This window comes from Pristiophorus japonicus, chromosome 4 (genome assembly GCF_044704955.1).
Source record: "Pristiophorus japonicus isolate sPriJap1 chromosome 4, sPriJap1.hap1, whole genome shotgun sequence".
NCBI classification, from domain to species: domain Eukaryota; kingdom Metazoa; phylum Chordata; class Chondrichthyes; family Pristiophoridae; genus Pristiophorus; species Pristiophorus japonicus.
In genome coordinates, this window is record NC_091980.1 from 160,380,005 (window position 1) to 160,400,995 (window position 20,991).

The 20,991-nt window shown below is 48.4% G+C and overlaps 1 protein-coding gene and 1 long non-coding RNA gene across 4 annotated transcripts in view; one reads left to right on the forward strand and one right to left on the reverse strand.

Moving 5' to 3' along the window:
- The window catches only part of vps39 (VPS39 subunit of HOPS complex), a 126,607-nt gene extending 125,696 nt beyond the window's left edge, over positions 1-911 (reverse strand). For all 3 annotated transcript variants that reach the window (XM_070878750.1, XM_070878748.1, XM_070878747.1), the window contains exon 1: positions 726-911. In XM_070878750.1, coding sequence (XP_070734851.1) covers positions 726-798 — 73 coding nt within the window. In that variant the 5' untranslated portion in view covers positions 799-911. The remainder of the gene's footprint in view (positions 1-725) is intronic.
- A 4,575-nt stretch (positions 912-5,486) lies between these two features.
- Positions 5,487-20,991, forward strand: part of LOC139262245 (uncharacterized) — a 64,481-nt gene continuing 48,976 nt past the window's right edge. Inside the window, exon 1 of the long non-coding RNA XR_011592927.1 lies at positions 5,487-5,614. This is a non-coding gene — a long non-coding RNA (uncharacterized lncRNA). The remainder of the gene's footprint in view (positions 5,615-20,991) is intronic.

The window sequence follows — 20,991 nt, forward strand, 5'->3', positions numbered from 1 at the left end:
GCTGAGGGAGTGCTGCACTGTCAGAGGTGTCTTCTTTCAGATGAGATGTTAAACCGAGGTCCCAACAGCTTTCTCAAGTGGATGTAAAAGATCCCATAGCACTATTTTGAAGAGCGGGTTTATCCCCAGTGTCCTGGCCAATATTTATCCCTCCACCGACATAAGACAGATTATCTGGTCATCACCACATTGCTGCTTGTGGGAGCTTGCTGTGCGCAAATTAGCTGCTGCATTTCCTATATTACAACAGTGACTACACTCCAAAAGTACTTCATTGGCTGTAAAGCGCTTTGAGACGACTGGTGGTCGTGAAAGGCGCTATATAAATGCAAGTCTCATTAGATGAGAAATTTACACCTGAAAACTGGCCAAGAGGGAGGTTTAGGGACACCTCCTCTCTCTGTGGAGGTCCCACTACAACTTCGGTCTGGTTGTTCTGGTGAGGCCATTAGCAGGCGATGGAAAGTTTTGTTGCTCTGCCCCCAACCCCCGGGGGATTAAACCCGCTTTTTAAACCGTTGAGCTGTTTTTTAACGGCGGCCCTTTTAACCCATCACCCAATTCCGGGGCCATCCCGACTAGGCCTCGGCCACACAAGCCAGGAGCCCAGTCGCGCCAGCAGCTCTGCCTCTCTCCTCCCTCAGTCCCCGGGCTGTCAGAGACTCGGAGCTTCAGCCCGGAACCCAGACAAACCGCCCGCCCGCCAAATAAATACAACCCCTTACCCCAGGCCGCCATACAATCGATCTGCAGCGGCAGCTTCTCCAGGATCGGCACCGACTCGTAGGCGTCGTGCATCCCGGCGGGGAGGGGAAGACGGGCCGAACACACACAGCGGCCCACAGAAAAAACACTCCCTCGAGCGTCCAAGCGCGCACAACAATCCCGTGACTTCACCCCGCCGCGAGCGCTGCCCACTGCCCGTGCGCCGCTCCTCCTGCCCCGCCCACTGCCCGGGCTCGACTTCCGCCCCGCCCACTGCCCGTGCGCCGCTCCTCCTGCCCCGCCCACTGCCCGGGCTCGACTTCCGCCCCGCCCACTGCCCGTGCGCCGCTGCTACCGCCCCGCCCACTGCCCGTGCGCCACGCCTCCCGCCCACGTTGCGCGCTCGCCCCACCCAGAAGCTGGTAAAAAATTGCCGTCAAATCCCCGTTAGTGTCCAGTGCTATTAACAACAACAACTTGCCTTTACCCTAGTGAACCGCCCCAAGGCACTTCTCAGGAGGATTATGAGATACCAATCTGACACCAAGCCACATAAAAAGAAATTAGCGCAGGTGACCATCATCATCATGATCAGAGGCCGTCCCTCGAAAGCGAGGAAGACTTGCTTCCACTCTTAACATGAGTTCTTGGGTGACTGAACAGTCCAATACAGGAAATACAGTCTCTGTCACAGGTGGGACAGATAGTCGTTGAGGGAAAGGGTGGGCGGGGAGTCTGGTTTGCCGCACGCTCCTTCCGCTGCCTGCGCATGATTTCTGCATGGTCTCGGCGACGAGACTCGAGGTGCTCAGCGCCCTCCCGAATGCACTTCCTCCACTTAGGGCGGTCTTTGGCCAGGGACTCCCAGGTGTCGGTGGGGATGTTGCACTTTATCAGGGAGGCTTTGAGGGTGTCCTTGTTTCCTCTGCCCACCCTGGGGCTCGCTTGCCGTGAAGGAGTTCCGAGTAGAGCGCTTGCTTTGGGAGTCTTGTGTCCGGTATGCGGACAATGTGGCCTGCCCAGCCCCAGCGGAGCTGGTCGAATGTGGTCAGTGCTTCGATGCTGGGGATGTTGGCCTGATCGAGAACATCCACGTTGGTCTGATCGAGAACATCCACGTTGGTGCGTCTGACCTCCCAGGGGATTTGCAGGATCTTGCGGAGACATCGCTGGTGATATTTCTTCAGCTTTAAAAAAAGGACAAGTCCGGCAACTACAGAGGAATCTCCCTGTTGTCAGCCACTGGGAAAGTCATCGCTAGAATCCTCCTCAACCGTCTTCTCCCTGTGGCTGAGGAGCTCCTCCCAGAGTCACAGTGCGGATTCTGTCCACTACGGGGTACAACGAACATGATCTTTACAGCGTGACAACTGCAAGAGAAATGCAGGGAACAGCACCAACCCTTGTACATGGCCTTCTTTGACCTTACAAAGGCCGTTGACACTGTTAACCGCGAGGGACTGTGGAGTGTTCTCTTCCGTTCCGGCTGCCCCCAAATGTTTGTCGCCATCCTGCGCCTGCTCCACAATGACATGCAAGCCGTGACCCTGACCAACGGATCCACCACAGACCCAATCAACATCCGAACTGGGGTCAAGCAGGGCTGCATCATTGTGCCAACCCTCTTCTCGATCTTCCTCGCTGCAATGCTCTACCTCACACTCAACAAGCTCCCTGCTGGAGTGGAACTAAACTATAGAACCAGTGGAAACCTCTTCAACCTTCGTCACCTCCAGGCCAGATCCAAGACCATCACATCCTCTTGTCGTCGAACTATAGTATGTGAACAACGCTTGCGTTTGCGCACGTTCAGAGGCTGAACTCCAAATCATCGTCAACATCTTCACCGAGGCATACGAAAGCATGGGCCTTACACTAAACATCTGTAAGACAAAGGTCCTCCACCAACCTGACCCCGCCACATAGCACTGCCCCCCCAGTCATCAAGATCCACAGCGTGACCCTGGACAATGTGGACCACTTTCCATACCTCGGGAGCCTATTATCAGCAAGGGCAGACATCAACGACAGGGTTCAACACCGCCTCCAGTGCGCTAGTGCAGCCTTCGGCCGCCTGAGGAAGAGAGTGTTCGAAGATCAGGCCCTCAAACCTGGCACCAAGCTCATGGTCTACAGGGCTGTAATGATACCCGCCCTCCTGTATGGCTCAGAGACATGGACCATATACAGTAGACACTGCAAGTGACCAAAAGCTTGGTCAAAGAGGTATGTTTTAAGGAGAGCCTTGAAGGAGGAAAGAGAAGTAGCGAGGCGGAGAGGTTCAGGCAGGGGTTTCTAGAGCTTGGGAGGAGGCAACAGAAGGTATGGTTACCAATGATTGAACGATTATAATCAGAGATGATCAGGAGGGCAGAATTAGAGGAGCACAGATATCTTGGGCGGGTTGTGGGGCTGGAAGAGATTCAGAGCCCGCAAGGGTAATTGGCGCCCTCGACAAACTGTTCACCTGGCGCCCCGCCAATCCCCTCCACCTCAACTCAAGTTATCCCAGATGTACTGGTCCTCGCCGATGGCTTTCTCGGAGGTGGACAGGCAAAAGCAAGCTGCTCGATCGCTGGGACCAGGATCCCTGTAAGCGAACTCTGCGCATGACCTGACCAAACCAAGTGGTCCCAGTGCGCAGGGCCATCAAAGCAGCACCTCCTACGTGGGGAGAAATGGTTTTTGCTGAGCGATCTGTTCACAGAGGATGCGATTGGGTGCCCAAAAGCAGTGGAATCTGCGTCAAAGGCCGCTGGTGACAGTGGAGAGATACTGACGGGAGATGGACCGAGTGGGCTTGGTGGATCACTGATGGATCTGGGTGGGATGCCCACCGCGCTGGGCTGGATGTGATTGCTGGAGAGCGCTGCCTCCCCCCGGGATCCCTGTCCTCTCTAACCACACCCAGTGGGATCCCAGCCACCGCCACATCAGGGGGCCTGTTTATTGATTTATTTTAAGGGCGGGTATTTTCCGATGGCTTTATATAAGATGGAGCCTCTGCTAGACGACTGGCTGAGCTCACCTCCACATTTGTACTATAACGCGCGAAAGGCGGGAATTAAATAACCTGCTAAAGGGGGATTAAGTCGGGTGAATTCGAGGGAGAGAGGGGCGGGGACAAGCCGAGTGAAAGACCATCAACGGGAACTTTCGTACAGAAATGTCAAATCGTGTTGTGCACAAACTTCTACATCCACCCCTTCCCCCCACTCAACATAAACCCCCATTCCCAATCTCACAGAGCGCCTGGGTTAGGTACCTTTTCGGCCAAATTCATCAGGGTAGCTTGCCATTTGACATTTTAATAATGGATCACAATAAGTGTTTTTTTCCGTTTTATTTTTGTGTATATGTTTCAATGTGCGCTCACTCTTGTATCTCTTTTAATGGCTTGCTTTTGAGTTTCGGGCTATATGTGTTTTCCTCAAAAGTTCCTCTATAAAAGCATAGACAACTAGTACACGCGGCTCGTTACACTGAGCACCTTGATTACTCGGCACAAGGTGTCCCTTTCCTCACAAGGCTGATGCTATTAGATCGTTTAGAATTCAAATACCTGTAATGCACTGCAGCTTCACCAATCTATCACATGATTCCTCCAAACATGTCCTTGGAGATGGAGCACGCGGTGTCCACCGGTACGCTCGCGGCCTTCCGCGAGAGGTGGGCACCGGAGGGACTGGAGTGCATCATCACGCCCGGCAACCAAATTTTAATTTGATTTTACGTTTTAAAGTTTAATTTGTTTTAATTGCCGGTGCTTTTAGTATCCCCCTTCCCTTTTATAGGGGGCACTGGGGAAAATTGTGATTTTAGTGCCCAAAAAAAAACCAAAAAAAAAAAGAAAAACGCAAAAAAAAAACCAAAAAAAAAGGGGGGAAAAAAAGGGCCTTGAAAATGTCTGGAGTGTCACCCAGGTCGAGTGGCACCGTTTATTGTTTTTTTATGTTTTCACAGGTGAACTCAAAAGAGTTTCCTCCAAACATGTGATTTTTTAATTCCCTGTCATGTCATTCCGACTGAAAGAAAGGCAAATACGAAATGGTACAGGAGTGAAACAGAGCCCTAGAAGCGACGCGATATCAACGATTACCCTTTAACTAGACTAACTGCAGAGAATGGAAACAAGCCAGCTTTGGATCGCAGATAAACACCTGCCGGAATAACCCAGTAAAGTTAGCGCTCAGAAACCAGATAGAAGAACCCAGCAAGTAAAACAACAGAATCACCTTGGGGTGGCTGGAGACATTCGGAAATGGTCCCCAAGATATTGTACATAATTACTCATAATATGACTTCAGAATACTGTAAACCAATTGCCCCGTTTCAATGAGTTCCTTGTCCCAAGTTGCTTGCTCCATTTAAACCCACAGGGAAGGGATTGTAGTCAACTTTAACTTAAAACAACAAGTATTTGAAAAGTGTGATAGATTTTGTCTGAGAAAAAATCTCCTTAAGATCCTGTTACACAATGGATAATTCAGTCAAGAATTGGAAGTTATCCATGTTATCTGCCACGCACAGAAACCCGGATTCAAGTGTAATCTTGGGTCAAGCGTAACATTCTTGAGCAATTTGATGATGCTCTTATCAGGATTAAACAGTGGTGTTTTTTGAGAATTTGAAGAAACGCATCTGATGTAAATAGGGATCTGTTTTTGCATTTGATTGTACATTAAAGTCATGATTCATGCATCATCAAAGCATGGTCCCAAAATGGCGTTGTGAAAAGGTAATTGGTCTAATAATAAAAATCAATAACAATATCATATGAGAAGAAGCCAGGTTGTTTTTTTGTTGCTTCTGAACCGTCGGTGGTCCTGAAAGGCAGCAGCAGGCACCAACTCCGGGGCGGGGTTTTCCTTCTGTGTGTCATCCGCAGCAGAAGTAGCTGACATTGTGGGTGAGTTACGTGGAAATCAAGAGATGCAGGAGGAGGGAAGTGAGATAGTCTGCCCGAGTCAGCCTTCTCTCTGCTGAGTCAGCGGCTGCACAATCCCGTTAGCCCGTGAAACTTTCGCCAGGCTTAAACAGCTTCTCCGGGGCTAGAACCATTTAGGATGCGCACTGTAGATTAAAATGGTGCCGTCTCCACCGACCAAGACATTCAATTAAAATAAACAATCTCATTAATACGGCCAACCATTCAAAGCTCAACGCTCTATTATTTAAAAAGTGTAACTTGTTTTGGAAACAACCATTTAGTATCAGATCAGTTGTTCGGCGCAACAACCTATGAAACTACAAAGTAAACTGTTCCGCATGATCTGATCCACGCCATGTTTTGGCGCCCCCCAAATTTTGGTGCCTTCGCCCAATGGTTGCGCCGGCCTTGAGGAGATTTCTATCAATCTCTCCATTATACTGTGAAAACTGTTAATGAGTGCCCTTTAATATATCTACATATAAAATGGAAAAAAAAGACTTGCATTTCATGACCACCGGACGTCCCAAAGGGCTTTACAGCAAATTAAATACTTTTTGTTATTAATACTTATGAATGACTCCACAAGGTCTCGTATTGTACTTGAGCTGTTGTGACCTTAGTCCCATTTATTGTGACTTCAGAGTGAGGCACAAGCATGGTGGGCAGCCTTTTATACTGGGCCCTGCACACCTATGCAGGTGACCCTCAGGTCTCCCACTGCAGTGCCCTCTGGTGGCACACCTTATGTAACTATACAGTTAGTATACATGGTCTACATACATGATACTTTTGCAATGTCCTCACTGTTGTAATGTAGGAAACGTGGCGGCTAATTTGCGCACAGCAAGCTTTCACAAACAGCAATGTGATAACGACCAGATAATCTGCTTTTGTTGTGCTAATTGAGGGATAAATATTGGCTAGGACACCGGGGATAACTCCCTGCTCTTCTGCAAAATAGTGCCATGGGATATTTTACGTCCCCCTGAGAGAGCAGACGGGACCTCAGTTTACTGTCTCATCCAAAAGACAACACCTCTAACAGTGCAGTGCTCCCTCAGCCCTGCACTGGAGTGTCAGCCCAGATTTTTATGCTCAAGTCTCTGGAGTGGGACTTGAACCCACAACCTTCTAACTCAGAGGGGAGAGTGCTACCAACTGAGCCACGGTTGACACACAAAAAAAAATGCTGGCCCAGAATTTGCAGGAGTAATAACGGCAAGCTGTCAGTATTACCCTGCTCCTCCACAGAGTGCGCTAAAGTAGTCTTTGCAGATGGAATCATTAGAACTAAAATGAAAACAGAAAATGCTGGAAATACTCAGCAGGTCAGGCAGCATCTGTGGAGAGAGAAAGAGAGTTTCAGGAAAGAGAAAAAAAGAAAAAAATAGGGGCAGAGGTTATGGTTTGAACTCAATGTTGAATCTAGAAACTGTAAAGTGCCTAAACAAAAGATGAGGTGCTGTTCCTCGAGCTTGCGTTGAGCTTCATTGGAACAGTGTAAGAGGCCGAAGACGGAGAGATCAAAGTGGGAGTGGAGTGGAGAATTAAAGTGACAGGCGACTGGAAGCTCAGGATCAGGCTTACCGATTGAATGAAGAATCATTAGAACCCACTGATTTGCCTTGAACGTCAACTACTTACACATTATTCTTGCTGTAAAAACCATTGAAAATGTTAAGCCTTGTTTAATCAGGAGTAACTGAGTTTTTAACGGTGTACTAAGTCCTAATTACTGCTGAACAACCTCTCTGGGCCTGAAAAACTAATTTTATAAGTTATGAGTCTCATTACGAACATACAAACAATGGCGGAAGGTAAAGATCATCTGGTCCATCAAACCTGTCCCACACAATTGTGATACCTTGTGTATCACAACATATACACTCCACCACACCTGAAACCATGTAATCTCCTGGGAGAGACAATAAAAACAGATTAAAAAACCCAGGCCAATTTGGGGGGAAAAAATCTGGGAAATTCCTCTCTGACCCATCTCGGCAATTGAAACTTGTCCAGGAGATCACTCTGGTCTTGAATTCCCCGCAGTACATACCTTCTGTGAGAGGTGATCGCCGTCCCAACCAGAACAAATCAAGCTCTTGTTTGAAGGAATTCAGTGAGTCTGCATCCACCACACGAAACCAAAGCTTGCTCGAGAGGACGAGTATTGTCTGGGAAAAGAATCACTTCCTGAAATCTAAACTAGATCTAACCCTATACAGCCTAAATGTGTGACCCCTGGTCCTGACTAACCTATTTAATTGAAATAAGCTGTCAGCTGGAACACCGTCTATTCCCTTCATTGTCTTATAAATCTCAATCATATCTCCCCTAAGTCTACGCTGCTCTAAGGTATAGAGTCCCAACTCTTAGCCTGTCTTGATAACTAAGATGCTTTATGTTATGTCTCGAATAAAGCAATGTGACTGAGTACAGTAGATTTGAGTAAACATAGAAACATCGAAAATAGGTGCAGGAGTAGGCCATTCGGCCCTTCGAGCCTGCACCGTCATTCAATGAGTTCATGGCAGAACATGCAACTTCAGTACCCCATTCCTGCTTTCCCGCCATACCCCTTGATCCCCCTAGTAGTAAGGACTACATCTAACTCCTTTTTGAATATATTTAGTGAATTGGCCTCAACAACGTTCTATGGTAGAGAATTCCTCAGGTTCACCACTCTCTGGGTGAAGAAGTTTCTCCTCATCTTGGTCCTAAATGGCTTACCTCTTATCCTTAGAATGTGACCCCTGGTACTGGATTTCCCCAACATTGGGAACATTCTTCCTGCATCTAACCTGTCTAAACCTGTCAGAATTTTAAACGTTTCTATGAGATCCCCTCTCATTCTTCTGAACTCCAGTGAATACAAGCCCAGTTGATCCAGTCTTTCTTGATAGGTCAGTCCCGCTATCCCGGGAATCAGTCTGGTGAACCTTCGCTGCACTCCCTCAATAGCAAGAATGTCCTTCCTCAAGTTAGGAGACCAAAACTGTACACAGTACTCCAGGTGTGGCCTCACCAAGGCCCTGTACAACTGTAGTAACACCTCCCTGCCCCTGTACTCCAATCCCCTCGCTATGAAGGCCAACATGCCAATTGATTGCTTAACCGCCTGCTGTACCTGCATGCCAACCTTCAATGACTGATGTACCATGACACCCAGGTCTCGTTGCACCTCCCCTTTTCCTAATCTGTCACCATTCAGATAATAGTCTGTCTCTCTGTTTTTACCACCAAAGTGGATAACCTCACATTTATCCACATTATACTTCATCTGCCATGCATTTGCCCACTCACCTAACCTATCCAAGTCACTCTGCAGCCTCATAGCATCCTCCTCGCAGCTCCCACTGCCACCCAACTTAGTGTCATCCGCAAATTTGGAGATACTACATTTAATCCCCTCATCTAAATCATTAATATACAGTGTAAACAGCTGGGGCCCCAGCACAGAACCTTGCGGTACCCCATTCGTCACTGCCTGCCATTCTGAAAAGTACCCATTTACTCCTACTCTTTGCTTCCTGTCTGTCAACCAGTTCTCAATCCATGTCAGCACACTACCCCCAATCCCATGTGCTTTAACTTTGCACATTAATCATTAATCTCTTGTGTGGGACCTTGTCGAAAGCCACAACTGGTTCTCCCTTGTCCACTCTACTGGAAACATCCTCAAAAAATTCCAGAAGATTTGTCAAGCATGATTTCCCTTTCACAAATCCATGCTGACTTGAACCTATCATGTCACCTCTTTCCAAATGCGCTGCTATGACATCCTTAATAATTGATTCCATTATTTTACCCACTACCGATGTCAGGCTGACCGGTCTATAATTCCCTGTTTTCTCTCTCCCGCCTTTTTTCAAAAAGTGGGGTTACATTGGCTACTCTCCGCTCCATAGGAACTGATCCAAAGTCTATGGAATGTTGGAAAATGACTGTCAAAGCATCCGCTATTTCCAAGGCCACCTTCTTAAGTACTCTGGGATGCAGTCCATCAGGCCCTGGGGATTTATCGGCCTTCAATCCCATCAATTTCCTCAACATAATTTCCCGACTAATAAGGATTTTCCTCAGTTCCTCCTTCTTACTAGATCCTCTGACCCCTTTTATATCCAGAAGGTTGTTTGTGTCCTCCTTAGTGAATACCGAACCAAAGTACTTGTTCAATTGGTCTGCCATTTTTTTGTTCCTCGTTGTGACTTCTTCTGATTCTGACTGCAGAGGACCTACGTTTGTCTTTACTAACCTTTTTCTCTTTACATATCTATAGAAGCTTTTGCAGTCCATCTTAATGTTCCCTGCAAGCTTCCTCTCGTACTCTATTTTCCCTGCCCTAATCAAACCCTTTGTCCTCCTCTGCTGAGTTCTAAATTTCTCCCAGTCCCCGGGTTCACTGCTATTTCTGGCCAATTTGTATGCCACTTCCTTGGCTTTAATACTGTCCCTGATTTCCCTTGATAGCCACGGTTGAGCCACCTTCCCTTTTTTATTTTTACGCCAGACAGTGATGTACAATTGTTGTAGTTCATCCATGCGGTCTCTAAATGTCTGCCATTGCCCATCCACTGTCAACCCCTTAAGTATCATTCGCCAATCTATCCTAGCCAATTCATGCCTCATACCTTCAAAGTTACCCTTCTTTAAGTTCTGGACCATGGTCTCTGAATTAACTGTTTCATTCTCCATCCTAATGTAGAATTCCACCATATTATGGTCACTCTTCCCCAAGGGGCCTCGCACAACGAGATTGTTAATTAATCCTCTCTCATTACACAACACCCAGTCTAAGATGGCCTCCCCCCTAGTTGGTTCCTTGACATATTGGTCTAGAAAACCATCCCTTATGCACTCCAGGAAATCCTCCTCCACCGTATTGCTTCCAGTTTGGTTAGCCCAATCTATATGCATATTAAAGTCACCCATGATAACTGCTGCACCTTTATTGCATGCACCCTAATTTCCTGTTTGATGCCCTCCCCAACATCACTACAACTGTTTGGAGGTCTGTACACAACTCCCACTAATGTTTTTTACCCTTTGGTGTTGTGCAGCTCTACCCATATAGAATCCACATCATCCAAGCTAATGTCCTTCCTGACTATTGCATTAATCTCCTCTTTAACCAGCAATGCTACCCCATCTCCTTTTCCTTTTATTCTATCCCTCCTGAATGTTGAATATCCTTGGATGTTGAGTTCCTGGATCATCCTGGAGCCACGTCTCTGTAATTCCAATCACATCATATCTGTTAACATCTATTTGCACAGTTAATTCATCCATCTTATTATGGATACTCCTTGCATTAAGACACAAAGCCTTCTAGCTTGTCCTTTTAGAATTATGATGTAGTGTGGCCCTTTTTGTTTCTTGTCTTTGTTTACTCGGCCTTCCACTATTGCTTTTTACCTTTCTACCATCTGTTTCTGACTCCATATTACTTCGCCCTGTCTCACTGCATAGGTTCCCATCCCCCTGCCATATTAGTTTAAACACTCCCGAATTGCATTAGCAAATGTGTGACCTTGGTCTCTTTATTCTGACTCCAGAGTGCTGCTACAGCATGGGAGGCCTGCTTATATACAGTGCTCCCAAGGGATGCTGGGATCCCTTGGGACTCCAACAGATACGCCCTCTGCTGGCGGTAGAATGCTGGTTACATAGTGTTGCATACATAACATCACTCCCTCCCAAAGTCAATAGTATACTTATTTACAGGGTGAGACAATCTGGGGCTTTCCACGCCCTAGTCGATCGTCTCAGTACAAATGCAGGTGCAGGTGAGTTGGTTGGGCCTTCGCTGGGCTCCTGCCCAGCTGGCCTTGCTGGGCTGCTGTGGATGATGAGTTCAGCTTCGTGGTCAACCGTGATGTTGGTTGCCACTTGTGTGTGTGTCGGAGGGTCGAAGTTGGTGATGTCCTCTTCAGGTTGCTCGTGGCTGTCTGTGAATCACAGTTTTGTTTGGTCCAAATGCTTTCTGCAAGTTAGTCCATTTGCAAGTTTGATCTCAAACACCCTACTCCCTTCTTTGGCTGTGACAGTGCCAGCAAGCCATTTGGGACCATGTCCATAGTTGAGTACAAATACAGGGTCATTGACTTCAATATCGCGTGACAACTTTGCGTGATCATGGTACATGCTTTGTTGATGCTGCCTGCCCTCGACGTGATCATGGAGATCAGGGTGGACTAGAGAGAGCCTTTTTTTGAGCGCCCTTTTCATGAGCAGCTTGGCTGAGGGAACCCTGATGAACGAGTGGGGTCTAGTGCGGTAGCTGAGCAGGACTTTGAACAGGTGGGTCTGCAGGGAGCCTTCTGACAAGCGTTTGATGATTTAGACTGCCCGTTCTGCCTTGCTGTTGGATGTGAGCTTGAACGGGGCAGATGTGACGTGCTTGATCCCATTGCGGGTCATGAATCCTTGAATTCAGCACTGGTGAAGCACGGCCCGTTGTCGCTGACAAGGACATCAGGCAGGGCGTGCGTGGCAAACATGGTGTAAAGTCCTTACTCTACAGCATGAAACCACACAAGGCACATTCTGGGGACAAGGTCACTCTATGACCGTAACTCTTTAGTCACAGGACTCTAAACACGATGACCCTGCGTGGGACCTCCCTTTTTATACCTGTGTGATCAGGTAAGGAGTGTCTCCCACAAGTTCACCTTTTGTGGTCAAGGTGTGCATCTACGTTGAGAGTATACAGTAATACAGTGATGTTACATTGTGGTTACATACATGACATCACCTCCCCACCCCCAAAGCCTTATTGGGATCATAGGTTCAGTCTTTCAGGTGGTCTATGTTCCCTCGTGGAGCGCCGCAGTTGGGGCTCTGGTTGTTGGACACTGACGTGAGTGTCTGTCACCTGTGGTAATTCCGGCCTGTCCGGGCTGACCGCAGAGACTGTGCATTCTTCTGATTGCTCTTGTTGCTCGTTCACTAGCGGTGTTGTGAGCTCCATCTCATGGTCTTCTTCAGGTTCCTCCGTGTCAATGCTGAACCTTTTTTTTACTTGGTCCAGATGCTTACGGCATATCTGACCATTGTTGAGTTTTACCATGATGACCCTATTCCCCTCTTTGTCAATTACAGTGCCCTCAAGCCATTTGGGCCCCATGGCGTGATTGAGGACGAATACAGGATAATTTATTTCTATACATCTCCCCCTCGAATTACGGTCATAATACTCGTTTTGTAACTTGCGCTTGCCCTCAACTATGTCGGTCAGGACTGGGTGAATGAGGGACAACCGAGTTTTGAGTGTCCGTTACATTAGTAGCTCTGCGGGCGGGACCCCCGTGAGCGAGTGCGGTTGGGATCTATAGGCCAGCAGGAGACGCGATAGGCGGCATTGCATGGAGGGTCCTTAAATCCTGAGCATACCTTGCTTAATGATTTGGACCACACGTTCCGCCTTGCCATTGGAGGCCGGCTTGAACGGCGCAGTCCTGACGTGGTTATTGCCATTGCCCGACATAAACTCTCGGAATTCGTAGCTTGTGAAACATGGGCCATTATCACTAACCAGGATGTCTGGCAAGCCATGGGTTGCAAAGATCGCACATAAGCTTTCCACAGTGGTGGATGACATGCATGAATTCAGAATGATGCACTCGATCCATTTCGAGTACTACAATAAGGAACATCTTACCCATGAATGGGCCCGCGTAATCAACATGAATGCATGACCATGGCCTGGTGGGCCTTCTTGGGGGCATTACTCAGCTGGGCACACGTCGTGCACCTGCGAACACAGTGTTCCAGGTCTGAATCAATTCCAGGCCACCAAAAGTGTGACCGGGCAATGGCCTTCATCAGCACAATGCCTGGGTGCTCGTTGTGGAGTTCCCTGATGAATGCCTCCCTGCCCTTCTGGAGCATAACTACCCGGCTGCCCCATAGTAGGCAGTCGGCTTGGATGGAGAGCTCATCCATCCGTCTGTGGAACGGTCTGACCTGCTCAGGGCATGCTCCGTGTGCAGGCGCCCAATCCCCAGTCAGGACACATTTCTTAATCAGGGATCGGAGGGGATCTCTGTTGGTCCAGATTTTGATGGGCGAGTCTGCGCTATCAAAGGCATCGACAGCCATGACCATCTCGGCGCTTTGCTCCACTGCCCCCTCAGTGGTGGCCAGTGGAAGCCTGCTGAGCGTCAGCGCAATTGTCAGTGCCGGGCCGGTGTCGGATGGAGTAGTCATAAGCAGCCAGTGTGAGAGCCCATCGCTGTATGCAAGCTGATGCGTTGGCATTGATAGCCTTGCTGTCTGACAACAGGGATGTTAATGGCTTGTGGTCCGTCTCTAATTCAAACTTCCTACCAAAGAGATACTGATGCATTTTTTTTACACCATAGACACATGCAAGCGCTTCCTTCTCAACCATCCCATATCCACGTTCTGCTTGAGAGAGCGACCTGGAGAAATAAGCCACAGGTTGTAGTTGACCTCAGCATTGCCCTGCTGCAACATGCACCCAACCCCATAGGACGATGCATCACATGTCAGAAGCAATTTTTTACAGTGGTCATACAGGGTCAACAACTTGTTTGAACAAAGTAGGTTACGCGCCCGATCAAAAGCCCGTTCCTGACAGTCCCTGCAAAACCAATCGCAACCCTTACGCAGGAGCACATGTAGCGGCTCCAACAACATGCTCAAGTTCGGCAGAAAGTTCCCGAAATAGTTCGGCAGTCCCAGGAATGAACACAACTCCTATGTGTTACAGGGCCTGGGTGCTCGTCGAATCGCCTCTGTTTTGGATTCGATGGGCCGAATCTCATCTGCAGCAACCCTCCTGCCTAGAAACTCAACCTCAGGGACTAAAAATACACATTTAGACTTCTTGAGTCGCAGGCCTACCCGGTCCAGTCGGCATAGCACCTCCTCCAGGTTGTGGTGGTGTTCCTCGGTGTCCCAACCCGTGATGAGGATGTCGTCCTGGAATACGATCGTTCCAGGAATGGATTTAAGCAGGCCTTCCATGTTTCATTGAAAAATCACGGCCGCTGATCGAATGCCAAACGGGCACCTGTTATAAACAAACAGTCCCTTGTGCGTAGTGATGGTGGTCAGTAGTTTAGATTCTTCGTCCAGTTCCTGGGTCATATAGGCTGAAGTGAGGTCGAACTTGGTGAACAGTTTGCTGCCTGCCAGCGTGGTGAAGAGGTCCTCCGCTCTCGTGAGCGGGTATTGATCTTGTAGGGACACCCGATTGATAGTGGCCTTGTAGTCACCACAGATCCTGACAGAGCCATCCGTTTTTAGGATGGGAATGATGGGGCTCACCCAGTCGCTGAATTCAACAGGTGAGATGATGCCCTCTCTCAACAGCCGATCCAATTCGCTCTCGATATTTTCCTGCACCACATACGATACCGCTCTGGCTTTGTGGTGCACTGGCCTGGCGTCCAGGGTGATGTGTATCACTACTTTAGTGCCTTTGAATGTCCCGACGCCAGGTTGGAATAGTGAATCGAATTATTGTAGGACTTGTGAGCACGAACTTCGCTCCACAGATGATATTGTGTGAACATCGCCCCATTTCCAATTCATCTCGGCGAACCAGCTCCTCCCCAACAGTGCGGGACCATTGCCCGGAACAATCCAGACTGGCAGCCGATTCACTAACGCATTGTGTGTGCCAGCCAACATTGCACTGCCTTGCACCGGAATTTCTTTAGTGTATATCCGTAATTGTGTCTCAAAACTTGCTAATTTGGGTCTACTGGCTTTAAGTGGCCATAGCTTTTCAAATTGCTGAACGCCCATGAGTGACTGGCTGGCCCCAGTGTCCAGCTGCATGCGTACAGGGATACCGTTTAATAAAACCCTCATCATCATTGGTGGCGTTCTGGTTTTTAAACTGTGAATATTCGCCACATGGACCCGCTGAACCTCGGTGTCCATTGATTTGCCCCAAAAGTCACCCTGCCTCAAAGAACCCTCTTCTGGTCCACCCGCCTCATATATTAGTCTGGTTGCAGACTTCCTGCACATTCGAGCTAAGTGGCCACTGAGATTGCAGTTCCTGCAGACAAACTGTTGAAATCTGCAAGATCTAGCTGAGTGTTTTCCCCCACACCTCCAGCATGAGTTAAAGTTTCCATTGTTGGGAACAAAGGGACTATGGCCAGGCATTCCACGCTGACTGTCCCTTTGACTGCTCTTAAGTACCCTATTAGTGGGTGTCAATGGCCCCATCCCGGGCCGCACTGTCCACTGTGATGGCATGAATGACCGTTTAGCCTGCCATTGCCTCTGTTGAAGTCCTACTCTGGGGTCTATTGCTGCCTGGGGCGTGTCGGACTGCCCCTGCCTACCTGTGGGGCTCTGAGTCGCATTGATGATGTTGACTCCCTGATCCATCGGTGTGTTAGAGGCAGAATTGCGCGCGTAAATCATTTTCGTCTCTTCCTCCCCCGCCATGAAAGTTTGAGCCATCAACGCCGCCACTTCCAAGGTCAAATCCTTGGTCTCAATTAATTTGCGGAAAATTCCCACATGACCAATGCCCTCGATAAAGAAGTCCCTTAGCATCTTCCCCCTGCAGGTGTCTGTGAACTTACAGAGGCTGGCCAAATGCCAGCGGTCCGCTACGAAGTCCGGTATGCTCTGTCCTTCACGACATCGGTGGGTGTAGAATCTGTGTCCAGCCATATGTATGCTACTCGCCGGTTTGAGGTGCTCCCCAATCAATTTGCTAAGTTCTTCAAAGGTTTTGTCCGCCGGCTTTTCGGGTGCTAGTAAGTCCTTCATGAGCGCGTAAGTCTTTGGTCTGCAGCTGGTCAAAAGATGAGGCCTTCGCTTGTCGGCCGCTGCATCCCCCAGCCATTCTTTCGTAAACGAAGCTTTGTTGAAGCCTCTCGATAAAATCGTCCCACTCTTTCCCAACACAGCATCCACAACAATCCAGGCAAGTGGAGAGTATTCTATTACGCTCCTAACTTGTGCCTTGGACATGGTGGAAAGGCTTTGGGGAGTGAGGAGCTGAGTCACATGCCATAGAATACCCAACCTCTGACCTGCTCTTATTGCCATTGTATTTATGTGGCTGGTCTAGTTAAGTTTCTGGTCAAAAGTGATCCCCTCCCCAGGAGGTTGATGGTGAGGGATTTGGTGATGGTAATGCCATTGAATGTCAAGGGGTGTTGGTTAGACTTTCTCTAGTTGAAGATGGTCATTGCCTGACACTTGTGTGGCGCAAATGTTATTTGCCACTTATCAGCTCAAGTCTGAATGTTGTCCAGGTCTTGTTGCATGCAGGCGCGGACTGCTTGATTATCTGAGAGGTTGCAAGTGGAACTGAACACTGTGCAATCATCAGCGAACATCCTCACTTCTGACCTTATGATGGAGCGAATGTTATTCATGAAGCAGCTGAAGATAGTTGGGCATAGGACACTGCCCTGAGGAACTTCTGCAGCGATGTCCTGGGGCTGAGTTGATTGGCCTCCAACACCCACAACCATCTTCTTTTGTGCTAGGTGTCATGTATGTACTTTTGGGAACACTAGCCACTAGATGGCATCACTGTTGGAGGCCATTGGGCTGCACGCACGTGTGTGCAGCCCATGTATAAAAGGCCAGCCATTTTGTATATTAGGCACTTTGGGACTTAATAAAGCAGAGCCAAGGTTAAACAGTACTCAGTCTAACAGTTATTGCACACACAACATTTGGCGACGAGGCAACAAGAACCTTTGCATGCAAAAATGAGCACAGTTGAATTGTTGGATCGATTTGTGGAAGGAGAAGATTGGGCAGACTTTGTGAGCCGTTTGAGCCAGTTCTTCGTGGCCAACAAAATGGAGGAGGTCGGCGCCGGGCGGTGTTCCTCGCGGTTTGCGGTCCAAAAATTTATGGTCTGATAAAGAATCTACTCCTGCCTGTGAGTCAACAGAGATTACGTATGAAGAATTGTGTACACTGGTACAGGACCACCTTAAGCCAGACGAAGGCATCATCATCTCAAGATACAGATTTTATACGCACGTTCGCTCAGAGGGCTAGAATGTGGCAGATAGTGTTGCCGACCTGAGATGTCTAGCGGAACCGTGTAAGTTTGGGGCTGTGTTGGCAGACATGCTGCGGGACTTCTTTGTAATCGGCATCAACCACGAGGTGATCTTGTGTAAACTACTGGCGGTGGAGACATTGGACTTGAACAGGGTCATCACGATCGCTCAGTCATGCATGACGACGGATAGAAGTCTAAAGCAGATATCAGTGAAAAATCGAAACTCGGCAAGTACTGTAAATGTGATTGATTCGACATTCGGCAAAGCGGCATATGGCAGGGCCTACCCAACTGCATACGCAAAACCTGTGGCCGCCCAAAGTCAGCATCCGATTTCTCCGTGTTGGCGTTGTGGGGGAAATCACCGGCACCAGCAGTGCCTATTTAAGCAATATAGTTGCAAAGGCTGTCTGAGAGGGGGCATCTCCAGCGCAAGTGTCCGCAGATGAGCAAGCGTGCTGCGACACACCACGTGGAGGATGATGGTCAGACCAGTTCAGATCCAGATACGCAATCTGAGATACCAGAGGAGGAAGTGTATGGACTGTACTCGTTCCTAACTAAGAGCAAACCGATAATGATCAACGTGAAATTTAATGGGGTGCCGGTATCGATGGAACTGGACACGGGGGCGAGTCAATCGATAATGAGCCAGAGGGCATTCGACAAGCTGTGGGATACTAAGGCTGTGAGGCACAGGCTGAGTCCAGTCAATGCCAAGTTATGCACGTACACCAAAGAACTCATAACGGTGATTGGCAGTGCCACAATTAAAGTGTCGTATGACGGTGCGGTTTATGAGTTACCACTATGGATTGTTCCAGGCAATGGCCCAACGCTGTTCGGCAGGAACTGGCTTAAAAAAATAAGATGCAACTGGAACGACATCAAGGCGTTGTCGTCGGAAGAAGATACATGTGCCCAAGTACCGAGCAAGTTCCCCTCGCTGTTCGAACCAGGTATCGGCAACTTGACGGGAGCCAAGGTGCAGATCCACATGGACTCGGATGCAAGACCCATCTATCATAAAGCTCGGGCAGTTCCGTATATGATGAGGGAGAAGGTCGAAATCGAATTGGACAGACTCCAATGTGAAGGGATCATATCACCGGTTGAATTTAATGAATGGGCCAGCCCCATTGTTCCTGTGCTGAAAAGTGATGGCACAGTCAGAATCTGTGGAGACTACAAGGCTACGATCAACAGGGTTTCGAAACAGGATCAGTATCCATTACTGAAGGCTGATGACTTGTTTGCAACGCTAGCCAGGGGGAAGTCATTCACCAAACTGGTCTTGACGTCGGCCTACATGAAACAGGAGGTGGTCGCGATGTTGAAGAGACTTATGTGCATTAACACGCGTAAAGGACTGTTTATTTATCACAGGTGCCCTTTTGGAATTCGCTCGGCTGCAGCAATATTTCAGAGGAACATGGAGAGTCTACTGAAGTCCGTTCCCAGAACCGTCGTGTTCCAAGATGACATCCTGATCCCAGGTGGTGACTCCGAGGAACATCTGAACAACCTGAAAGAGGTTCTATATCGTCTGGACAAAGTGGGCCTCAGACTGAAACGCTCGAAGTGAGCCTTCATGGCAGCAGAGGTCGAATTCCTGGCGAGGAAAATTGCTGGTGATGGCATCAGGCCCACGGACGCGAAAACCAAGGCCATCAAGAATGCACCCAAGCCGCAGAATGTGACGGAGCTGCGTTCGTTCCTGGGTCTACTCAACTACTTTGGTAACTTCCTACCTAAATTGAGCACCCTATTAGAACCACTGCACATGATGCTAAGAAAAAGCGACAACTGGGTGTGGGGTGCGTTTCAAGACAGAGCTTTTGAGAAAGCCACTAATCTGCTTTGCTCTAACAAGCTGCTGGTACATTATGACCCATATAAACGCTTAGTATTGGCCTGTGATGCTTTGTCATATGAAATTGGTTGCGTACTCCAACAAGCTAATGAGTCGGGTAAACTTCAGCCTGTCGCATATGCTTCAAAAAGTTTGTCTAAAGCAGAAAGAGCCTACAGCATGGTAGAGAAAGAAGCACTAGCCTGTGTGTATGGGGTTAAAAAGATGCATCAGTACCTGTTTGGTCTTCGGTTTGAACTGGAGACAGATCACAAGCCGCTCATTTCACTGTTCTCTGAAAACAAAGGTATCAATACCAATGCTTCATCCCACATCCAGAGGTGGGCATTGACATTATCCGCTTATGGTTATGTCATTCGCCATAGATCTGACACCGAGAATTGTGCTGATGCTTTGAGCCGTTTGCCGTTGCCCACACCGGAGGTGGAAACACCACAACCGGCGGACCAATTGTTAGTTATGGATGCTTTTGAGAGTGAAGGAACCCCTGTCACAGCTCAACAAGTTAAGACCTGGACCAGCCAGGACCCAATTTTATCGGTGGTGAAGAGTTGCATCCTCAAAGGTGATTGGTCTGCCATACCCAAGCAAATGCGCGAGGAGACCAAACCTTGCATTCGTCGCAAAGATGAACTGTCAATTCAGTCGCATTGTAAAATGTGGGGCAAAGGTATTGTTATGCCCAAGAAAGGGAGAGAGAAATTTGTACGTGAGCTACAGAGCACACATCCCAGCATTGGAATGATGAAAGCCATCGCCAGGTCTCATGTATGGTGGTCGGAAATTGACTCTGAGCTGGATTCATGTGCGCATCAGTGCAACACTTGCATGCAGCTCAGCAAAGCACCAGCAGAATCGCCGCTGAGTCTGTGGTTGTGGCCGTCCAAACCATGGTCCAGGATCCACATAGACTTTGCAGGTCCCTTCCTGGGGAAGATGTTTTTAGTTGTGGTGGATGCATATTCAAAGTGGATAGAGTGTATAATCATGTCATCCAGCACATCCTACCATTGAGAATTTCAGTGTCATGTTCGCGACACATGGTCTGCCTGACATCGTTGTTAGCGACAACAGATCATACTTCACCAGTCAGGAGTTTCAAGAGTTCATGAAACTCAATGGTATCAAACATGTAAGGCAGGCGCCGTTCAGACCTGCATTCAATGGGCAAGCAGAACGTGCTGTCCAAATCATAAAGCAGAGTATGAAGCGAGTAACCCAAGGGTCACTGCAGACCTGCCTGTCATGCATACTGCTTAGTTACAGAACAAGACCACACATGATTACCGGGGTCTTGCTTGTTGAACTAATGATGAAGAGAGGTCTTAAGACCAAGCTATCTCTTGTACACCCAGACTTGAATAATCATGTTGAATATAGAAGACAAAGTCAGCAAGGGTATCACAATCGCACAGCTGTGTTATGCGATATTTCTGTAAATGATCCTGTATATGT